Source organism: Dermacentor albipictus, chromosome 9, assembly GCF_038994185.2.
Source record: "Dermacentor albipictus isolate Rhodes 1998 colony chromosome 9, USDA_Dalb.pri_finalv2, whole genome shotgun sequence".
In the NCBI taxonomy this organism is placed as follows: domain Eukaryota; kingdom Metazoa; phylum Arthropoda; class Arachnida; order Ixodida; family Ixodidae; genus Dermacentor; species Dermacentor albipictus.
The window spans coordinates 51,561,183-51,570,970 of record NC_091829.1 but is presented as its reverse complement, the minus strand read 5'-3'; the positions used below and the strand labels follow the sequence as shown (position 1 = coordinate 51,570,970).

General features: G+C 47.3%; 1 protein-coding gene across 13 annotated transcripts in view; it reads right to left on the bottom strand.

Moving 5' to 3' along the window:
• Positions 1-4,651: 4,651 nt before the first annotated feature.
• The window catches only part of LOC135911930 (cholecystokinin receptor type A-like), a 463,919-nt gene continuing 458,782 nt past the window's right edge, over positions 4,652-9,788 (bottom strand). For all 13 annotated transcript variants that reach the window (XM_070525689.1, XM_065444271.1, XM_065444276.1 and 10 more), the window contains 3 exons: positions 8,590-8,810; positions 7,706-7,841; positions 4,652-7,323 (listed from right to left, as the gene is read on the bottom strand). In XM_070525689.1, the coding sequence (XP_070381790.1) occupies positions 6,922-7,323; positions 7,706-7,841; positions 8,590-8,810 (759 nt within the window). In that variant the 3' untranslated portion in view covers positions 4,652-6,921. The remainder of the gene's footprint in view (positions 7,324-7,705; positions 7,842-8,589; positions 8,811-9,788) is intronic.

Below are 9,788 nucleotides of genomic sequence, written 5' to 3'. Positions count from 1 at the left end.
AACTTTCAAGGGAGGTAGCTTGCCGTCCCACGTGAAAGTTGGATTTTTTCGTCATCCAGTGCGACCGTTCGTTCCAAGACCACTTCAATGTCGCAATTGTTTGAAGATCGGGCATGTCAGCGGCATATGCAAAAATGCGACCGTGTGCGCAAGATGCTCTGAGCAGCACAGCGCAGATGCTTGCCGTGCGACTCACTTCAAATGTGCCAATTGCTCCGGTCCCCATGAAGCGTCGTCGAAAGACTGCCCGAGACACAAGACAGAGCAGAAAGTCCTAAAACAAATGGTGAGAGACAACTCAACTCACAGAGAGGCCGCCGCCAAAGTACGACGGCGTAGTGTCCACCGTCGCCGTAGACGATCTTCGTCTAGAAATACTGATACCGTCGCAAGACAGACGATACTTCCTGAGGCTGGTGCTCCCAAGGCGCTCACCCACACTACCAACACGGTGTCTGATGACGCAGTGAATACCTCTACTGCAAACGACTGGCCTGCACTTCCGACATTAAGTCCTCCAGCCCAGCAAAGGTCGACGGTGGACTACCGACGAACCAATGAGGGCTCCGATCACGTGCGCAGTCAAGACAAACAAGTTATCGCCTTAATAAAATCTCTAATGAAAGTCATTCGCGTGTTGATAAACGACATGCAGACGCCATCTGCTCGAGGTGCACTGCAAGTGCTGGACGGCCTGGATCCGGTTCTTGCGAGCCTCGAGTAGAAAGCACAATGGCTCTACCGCGTCAGCCGTTCTTCAGACAAGTCAAGGAAGCATCTATTATGCAATGGAATGCCCGCGGCCTGAAATCCCGGAGTGATTTTCGCCATTACGTTTTCACCAATCGATTCCCCATCGTTGTCATCTGTGAACCGAAGCTACAGAAACCCGTCCGGATCTCAGGCTACGAACCTCATGTGTCATCGACTTGTACTGACATTAGCAAAGTGACCATCTACATACGGTGTGACCTGACTTATGTTGTTCATCCAGTGCGGCCACATGACACTAATCAGTATGTGTGCTTGACCGTGAAAAGACAAAAACTTGCGTTTACTTTAGTGGGCGCTTACCTTTCTCCATCAAGTCGTTTCGATAGGCAGAGACTGAGTGACATTATAGATACGACACCTGGTCCATGGATTGTTGTTGGGGACTTCAACGCGCATCATTCACTTTGGGGAAGCAACAAGATCAATTCCAAAGGAAGAAACCTCGTGTCCTTTGCTTGCGACCATGAACTTTGTTGTCTAAATGATGGCAGTCCCACGTTTCTGCGCGGACGGACATACAGTAGTTGTTTAGACTTAGCGTTTGTTTCGCGGTGCCTCACTCGCTGCGTCCATTGGTTCGCAGATATAGAAACCCATGGCAGCGACCACATTCCTACCTACCTAAAGATAAAAGGCCTCACCAAATCCGTTCCATCAAATTTTATACGAACAATAGATTGGCCCGTGTTTAAATCACTTATGGAAGACGCATGCCACGAAGGCATTTCATCCACACTAGAATTTGAGATCGCCAAGGCTATGCAGGATGCTATGCGCTCATATCGGCCATTAGAGAAATACACAGATTTTGATTCGGAAATACAGAGCCTCCGTGCAATCCGCCGGCGAGCGGAGCGACGGTACAGACGGACTAAATCATTATACGACCTTAGAGAGGCCAGACGCATTCAAAAGAAAATTCGGCGTCGCCTTGCTGCACTGCAAAATCAACGCTGGAAATCGTTTTGTGAGTCTCTCGACCCGCGTAAACCTCTGTCGGTTGTCTGGAGAACAATCCGTGGACTTCGCAGTGCTCCTCAACAGCGTCGTCCATTTAAGTCTTTAGCCCTACATCAAGGACGCCGAGAAGTCGAGGTAGCCGAAGATTACTGCGCAAGGATCGCGGGTCCGGCGCTCACGCGCTCACCTTGCGCACCTATTCCCATAGTGCCCCCTTGCTCCCGAGATCCTCGTATGGACGCTGCTTTCTCCATCGAAGAACTGGAGGCCGCACTTGCTGGGTGCCGGCGATCTTCGTCACCAGGACACGACGGCATCACATACTCAGCGCTTGCAAACCTTGGTCAGGAGGCCAGAGATGCCCTTCTTGGCCTATACAACTCATCATGGCGTGACGGCCTGGTCCCTACAACGTGGAAATCCAGTCGGCTTGTTCCTCTCCTCAAGGCTGGCAAATCCCCGTTGGAATTGTCATCTTACCGTCCAATAGCACTGGCCAGCTGTGTCGGCAAGGTAATGGAGAGAATGATCCTTACACGGTTAGAATGGTACCTGGAATTTTACAACGTCTATCCAGAGGTAATGGCTGGTTTTCGACGTGGCCGCTCGTCAATAGATAGCGTTATCGACCTGGTAACATACGTACAACACCAGAAACACCTGAAACGCATCACTGCGGCCTTATTCCTTGATGTTAAAGGTGCGTACGACAATGTAGATCATCATGCAATTCTGGACGCCTTAGAAGCTGTAGGGATTGGTGGACGCACCTTTTGCTGGATATGCAACTATTTGAATGGAAGATCTTTCTTTATTTTGACTGAAGATGGACCAACGCCATCTAGCTATACCAGTCGTGGTGTACCGCAAGGCGGAGTACTCAGCCCTACCCTTTTCAACCTGGTGCTCGTTGGTCTCGCTGATTCGTTACCGCGAACCGTACAACTCTCCGTATATGCAGACGACATTTGCATATGGGCTTCAGGCGTGACACGTGTACAAGTTCGCGCACGACTTCAGAAAGCCTCAACAGTTGTGTCAAGATACCTAAGAAGACAAGGCCTGGAGCTTTCCGCTGAGAAATGTGCACTGGTTGCTTTTACTCGCAAATCGATGGCCCCGTATGCTTTGCGGATTAATGACCAAATTATACAATATAGACGAACGCACCGATTTCTTGGCGTCATCATTGATGGAGACTTGTCTTGGAGCCCTCACATCTCGTACATGGCAAAGCGTTTGGCCGCCATTGTGGACCTTCTTGCGTTTCTCGGCGGCAAGTCCTGGGGCGCAACAGTACCATCAATGTTGCAACTATATAAAGCACTGTTTTTGGGCTTCCTGCGGTACAGCTTACCTGTAATAGGAAATACTTGCACCACGAATATTCGCAAACTACAGAGCGTGCAAGCCCAAGCACTCAGGACTTGTCTCGGTCTTCCCAAAACTACGTCATCGATTGCGACAGTGGCCATAGCCAGAGACGCTCCTTTGACAGTATACATTGATACAGATGTCCTGAGAGCGCACATCCGACACCTGACTCGGATTCCCTCACACCATCTTGCTTGCTTGCCAGCAAAGAGGCCACTTTCAACCTTTGCTAAAACTATTCAAAGACATCAATCGTACTTGCCATCAGGATTTACGCCCGCTGCACGATTGTCAGATCCATTGCGGTGTCTGCACCGGCCGCAAGTTGAACTAACAATTCCAGGAATCAGAAAGAAAGCTGGAGCGCCATTGCAAGCTTTGAAACAAGCAACTTTGGAGCACATTCACAACGTGCACAGATTCCGCCAACATGTATACACGGACGGTTCAGTAAAACTCAACAGCTCTGCTGCTGCAGTCATATTCCCAGCACAATCTGAGGAAATCAAATTAAGAACTTCATGTGTGACCACATCGACGGGTGCAGAACTCGCGGCGCTCCGTGCTGCACTTGATTTCATTAAGCAGAAGCCACCGCAACAATGGACAGTCTTTAGTGACTCCAAGGCAGCCCTTCAGTGCATACGAAGCCCAATGCGCCACGGACTCAATGAACAACTGGCCTCAGAAATTCGGCACATATATCACCAAAGCTATGACAAGGGACACAACATAATCTTTCAGTGGCTTCCAGGACATTGTAACATCAGCGGGAATGACCACGCCGACGAAGCCGCCCGTTCTGCCCATGAAAGTGGTCAACGAGTCTTCATTCCGCTTTCGCGAACAGACGCTGCGGCTCAGCTGCGATTGATGACCCGTGAGTGTACTTTGCCCCTGTGGGACTCGAATGTTTTCACAATGTGTCGGTTGCGTTCGTTGTCTCCGGACATACGGATGCACCTCCCGCCTGGATTACCCCGACGTGACCAGACTATGCTCTACCGTCTGTGGCTAGGCGTTGCCTTTACAAACGCCTATGCTTTCCTCATAGGAATGGCCAACAGCCCCACGTGCGACACATGTAACATCGACGAGACGCTCGCACACATTATCTGTGTCTGCCCGCGATACAGTGCTGAGAGACAAGTGATGTGCAGAGTGCTGGACCAGTTGGACAATCGTCCACTTTCAGAACTAAAAGCTTTAGGCCAATGCTCCGAAAGAACATCCGCGTTGAAGGCCTTACTCGCGCTAGTAAGGTTCTTGCGGTCCACGGGGCTTCACGACAGACTCTAAGAATGCCGCCCCCTACCACTCTGTAGTGTACGCGCTTTGTTCGTGCTTGTCTCCCTTTCTTTCTATCTCCCCCTTCTACTCTGTTTCTCTTTTTATCCCTCTTAACCCTTCCCCCTGCGCAGGGTAGCCAACCGGAACTACCTATGGTTAACCTCCCTGCCTTTCTCTACATTATTTTCTCTCTCTACACACGTACCGTGACTGCATTGAAAAAAAATGAAGGATGAATTCGGATGAATCCACATGGAGTACTTTGCGGTGCTCGTTTATTGAGGCTCTTCGAGCTCAGAGGTGAGGCAGGAATAGAAGACTTTCACAAGCACGTAACAACATAAAACACGCCGAACGTCAGTATGCTTATCACGACTTAAAGCTTGTAAGAAGTGTTGCCGAACATTTTTAGCATTGGCTTTGTGTCTCGTTATACTTTAGCAACGCTGGTCCTTTCTTTTGCTTTTAGCATAATAAAACCGCAAGAAAGGTGATTAGAGAGATATTCCACTAAGTGTGATTAGGAGTCAAATACTAACGCTGTAATAACAGTGTTAGCGTTAGTGTCATTTCCGTGTTGTTTTTTGTATTTAACAGCTAGTAGTTGATATATGTAAGACGAAATTCACCACTAATGGCATCATTGCGTTCAGAGCTTTACACTATCAAGGGCACCAGAAAAACAAGCACCAGTCAAATATTTACATACATTGCACCACCCAGTCTTTGGAAAATTATGCACGAAGAATCAGCATTGCCAGAATGAGCGCGACATTTCTTATAGGAAACGTTAACCAACCCTCATGCGTACAAGGTACATGTTGAAACCGTCGCGGCATCATGGGAAAACACAACCATTAAACACGAATAACAAGTGTTTCACACGATAACTTGAAGGCGAGAACAATATTGTTTTTTTTTTACAAACAAGACATACCAACACATTCACGTTTATCACGCTGACAACAAACAGCGCTAACAATGCAATACAGCACGGCGTTCTTTCTGCTTGCCTCTGCACCACAATCTCGAATGACGAAGAGTATGCTTGCAGGTCTACATCTCTCAGGTTTTCATGCCTTCATTATCAGTGAAGAAAAAAGACCATGACATTCATATCCACATGGCTGATATAATACTGGCTCAGTCAGATCCAAACGAGGTGAGAAACGACGCGCAAAGTTTGGGTCGTTGGGAGAAACAGCCATGCAAGGGAACTTACGAATAGTTCAGCCCTCCACCGCTACAATATTCCGCTCACATTTACACACAAGTCACAAACAACCTTTCCAAGTCGTACGCAGAAATGGAGCAAACATATCTGGAGAAATGCGTCGCAACACACTCTTTTGTTCAAAAAATTGTATTCATGAGATTCTCTCTCAACAGTGGTCCGCTCAGCAGATGCCTGAAGAGAAATATGGCTTTAATGGACCGAGGTTACGCTCTCGAACGTCGCAACCTGCAGAAGTGCGACTCGCAGAGGGGAAAATACAAAATTGTCGTCACTCGCCCAAAAGGAAACACCCAACATTCCACTGACACTTTTTGATTTCAAGCAAGCCGTTAAACATAAATATGTACACGTTTCTCAAAGCGTGACGCCGCGAACCTTCGCTTAATACGCACATTTCTAACTGCAGCCGTGTGTGCCACGATTTTGCTGGTGATGGTATATCACGTCAGTGCAAATCGCCTTACCTCTCAAATTAAGCTTAGTTTTTTTGAAGTCTTTGAGTGAGTAAATGGAAGATTTAGTGGAAAATTCCTTGCTCCTTTCTATTATATACATTTGGGGTCCTTCTCAGGGTTGACAATGTAGCATAAGCACTACAAATGCTGCGGCGGCTTTCATGTTGCAAATAACTTGTGGTAACGACGCCTTAGGCTCATAAATGGGCAATGCTGTCAAGTTACGACTGAACCATCCTCAAACAAGTAACTTTTTCAGAAACTTTAATGTTCCATCAGCTTTATGCCATTGTGGAGGCACCTGAAGAATGGTTCCTAAATTCCTGTCTGAATGTGGTCAACCTAAACGGCTGGTGCAATTGAATGCATCCTCTCACTTTGCACATGCAGTCGCTTTGGATCACCGGGGGACCAGTTTACGCAATTCGTCACATCCTGACACACGCATCAACGTCCGTAAGTAGCCGCGTCAGTGTTTCACAAGAACACTCCAAGTCACGAATGAGCCACCGTGAAGAGTTCTATACAGAATCCAAAAGACACCCGCCTGACGTTTTGCGTTTGGTCGAGCGCGATCACACCTGGAATCCAAGGCGGAGCTTCTTCACTGTCACAGAACCCTTGATGTCACCACTGTGATGCCGCGAGTATTCTATGCACATTTCTCCGAGCAAAAGTGCCGTCCCTCTGTTGATCCGCTCACAAGAAGTCCTCAATCGTGGCGTCCCTGCAACGATTCTGCTGCTTAGCGCTCTTCTTCTTGGCTCCCTTGGCACCGGTAGCTTTCAGCTGCGGAGCGCCGCGCTGGTGCAGCGGCGGGCAGGGCGATTGTCACAAAGCGAGCGGATCGCCCGGTACCTGCGTCATCGAGGACGGGATGGCGACCGTCGAGGTGGCGTACGACGTGAACGTGTACGTCGAACCGAGGCGTGTGGTGCCGTTCCTGGACGAACAGCGGTTGTTGGTGGTGGCCGACTTGACGCGGCAGCGAGGCGCGAAGCAGGTGCGGTGGCAGCATCGCACCATGCGGCGCCGGAACTTGCTGGACATGAAGCAGTAGACGATGGGGTTCAGGCAGCTGTGCACAAACGGCAGCAGGTAGAAGAGTACGCGCACGGCGTACACGCCGTGGTTGAACACATTGAGGCAGCACTTGATGACGATTTCCATGATGAGCCGGGGGCCCCAGCAAAGCAGAAAAAGGATCACCACGAGGATGAGCATCTTGATGACCTGCATACAATGACGAAAATGTATATAGAATGAGCTGCACTTACAATAAAGTGTAAGGATTTGCGAAACAGTTCAGCAACGCACCTAATCTTAAACAACAGATTTCGTTTTGCTATTCCCAACACCGACATGAGAATGTCTTCGCCATTTTTGGAGTTCGATAAAAAACACTAACCATTCAGTAAGAAAAATGGTATGGTGCAATTAACATAGATTCTATACTGATTCAATATACGAACAGGAGATAATTGCATATAAGTAGGTCATTAGCTATAAATTGCATCATTCTTCAAAAGGCAGATCTCACTTTACTTCCTTACCGATATAAAATCACGGTGCTCATGTAATTTGACACTATGTCCTTTTTTTTCTGAACGTGTACCTGTTGGCGTGCTCTCTTGACGTCCCTTATGTCGGAGTTGGCATGGCCCCGAAGGATGAGCCTGCAGTTCGGCTGCTGCTGTGCTGGACTGGGAAGAGAACCCAGTCTGGGTGTCGTGGGTGCCTGGCACTGGTAACTGCAACAGGTCGAATTATTATTTGAACGTACTTTGCACCCAGCACTGTTAGAGATGTAACTCCTAGGATTAACCTGCCTCGTCGATTAACCAAACTCCTCCTAACGTACCAGTAGTTCCATTAATGCAAGAGATTCAGTCGTCAAGCCATATATAACTCAGACATCATGCGGGAAATTTCTTATTATAGAGTAGAAGGAAAATATATAACAATAAAGATTCACAGAAATTATTGTTGCTAGTAAGAGAAGCACTCTGTGATGCGCATAATAATACAATGGGATCACAAAGTCATGAACACTGCTCTGTTTGTTTTGCTCGTAATAAGCAAAACACTGTGGAATCTGTAGAGAATTCGTGATAAAATAACATGGAGAAAAGCAGCCTCGCGGAACACATTGTTGTATAGCAAGAAAAAAAAACGATTTGTGCCACTGAACAAGTCTGCAAGGTGACAGAATAAAGTATACAAAAATTTCGACTTAGATGATACACAGGAAGGAATTTTCGATACGCACTTTTAATAAATGTTCGATATGAATTATAATTTTCCTCGCGTCTTTATATTGCAGTCTGAGTTGAAAACGCTACGCGAGCTTTTTATTTCAATTGTTTTTACCTAATTTGACTCTTTCATCATGCTCGCACACAAGGCAACCTAAACACCAATTTTGGTGTAAACGCTTTGTTGCGCTGACTGCTTGAAAATAGCGTGCTGCTGTAAAAATGTACAAAAACTTGTGCGTACCTAAACTTTGCGGACTGAGTGAGCTGGTCCATGGTCTTTGTGCTGACCCACAGTTCTAGGATGACCCACGAATAGCAGACGATCATGACCACCGATGGGAGAGCGAACAGCGTGACAAGGCGGTACCACGACACCGACTGGCCCTGCCAGTCGTGCTCGTCCTTGCATCTGTAGATGGTCACGTTCACCCGATAGTTCGTGAACGTTGTCTGGATGACGTTCTGCGCAGCGAGGTTTAAGCGTCATGCGCTGTAGATTTTTTCACTGAAATAACATTTAGCAAAAGTAGAGTCCTCCGAGAAAACGCGCGTGGTGTGCTCGTCGAACGCGAGTGTAAACACAGATATGATGCCTAATCAATTAGTGTCGTCAATGTCTTACTTCTAGATTAAGGCGGCGTGTTATTGCAGAGGTGCCCGGAAAGGAACCTTGCTTGAGGGCATTTTGTTACCAACACATGTCCGAGAGCAGAAGATAAGGTACGGCCGGTCTGTTCTTTTTTTTATACTGTTTCTTTTTTTAGAAATGGGGGAAAGGGGAAGGAGACGTTATACAAGAACCTAAAGGACGTAACAGGCTTTATATGTGACTCGCTTTTGTCAATACATTAGCTTAGTTTGCGTACACACCTGCGTATAAAGTAATACTGGCTGTTATATTCCTGATACATTGTCAGAAATGGAAAAAGTTGTACGAAAGGTTACGCCATGTTGATATACGCTCAAATATGATATAAATATTTTGCACTACACCCAGATTCGTCTGCTTCATGGCCACCCTGGAGAGTCCAAGAAGCTTACGTTGCCGTTTCGGACAGAACGTCGCACTACCGCGATACGTTTGGACGTTTCAAACTTCGGGATATATTATACGCGACCATGTCACTACAGACACGGTATCTTTTGCGCGTGAGACCAGGGGCGCTCTACATCGACGCTACGCTGCTGCATTGCACTCCCTTTGCGCTTGTTTTAACCTTCCAAAAGTGAACTTTATTTCCCGCAATTCCTTCATTGATAGAAAAAGTTGTGACACATCCACGAAAGCACTGAGGGGGCCATCATATCAGACGGTCGACATGGTTATAAGAGAACACAAACTCAGAAGGTCGTGCGTTAACTTGTACAACAAGAATAAATTGGAACGCGTGCAGGAAATAACTTACCCTAACGCCTTTTACGCGTAAATACATGGAATTA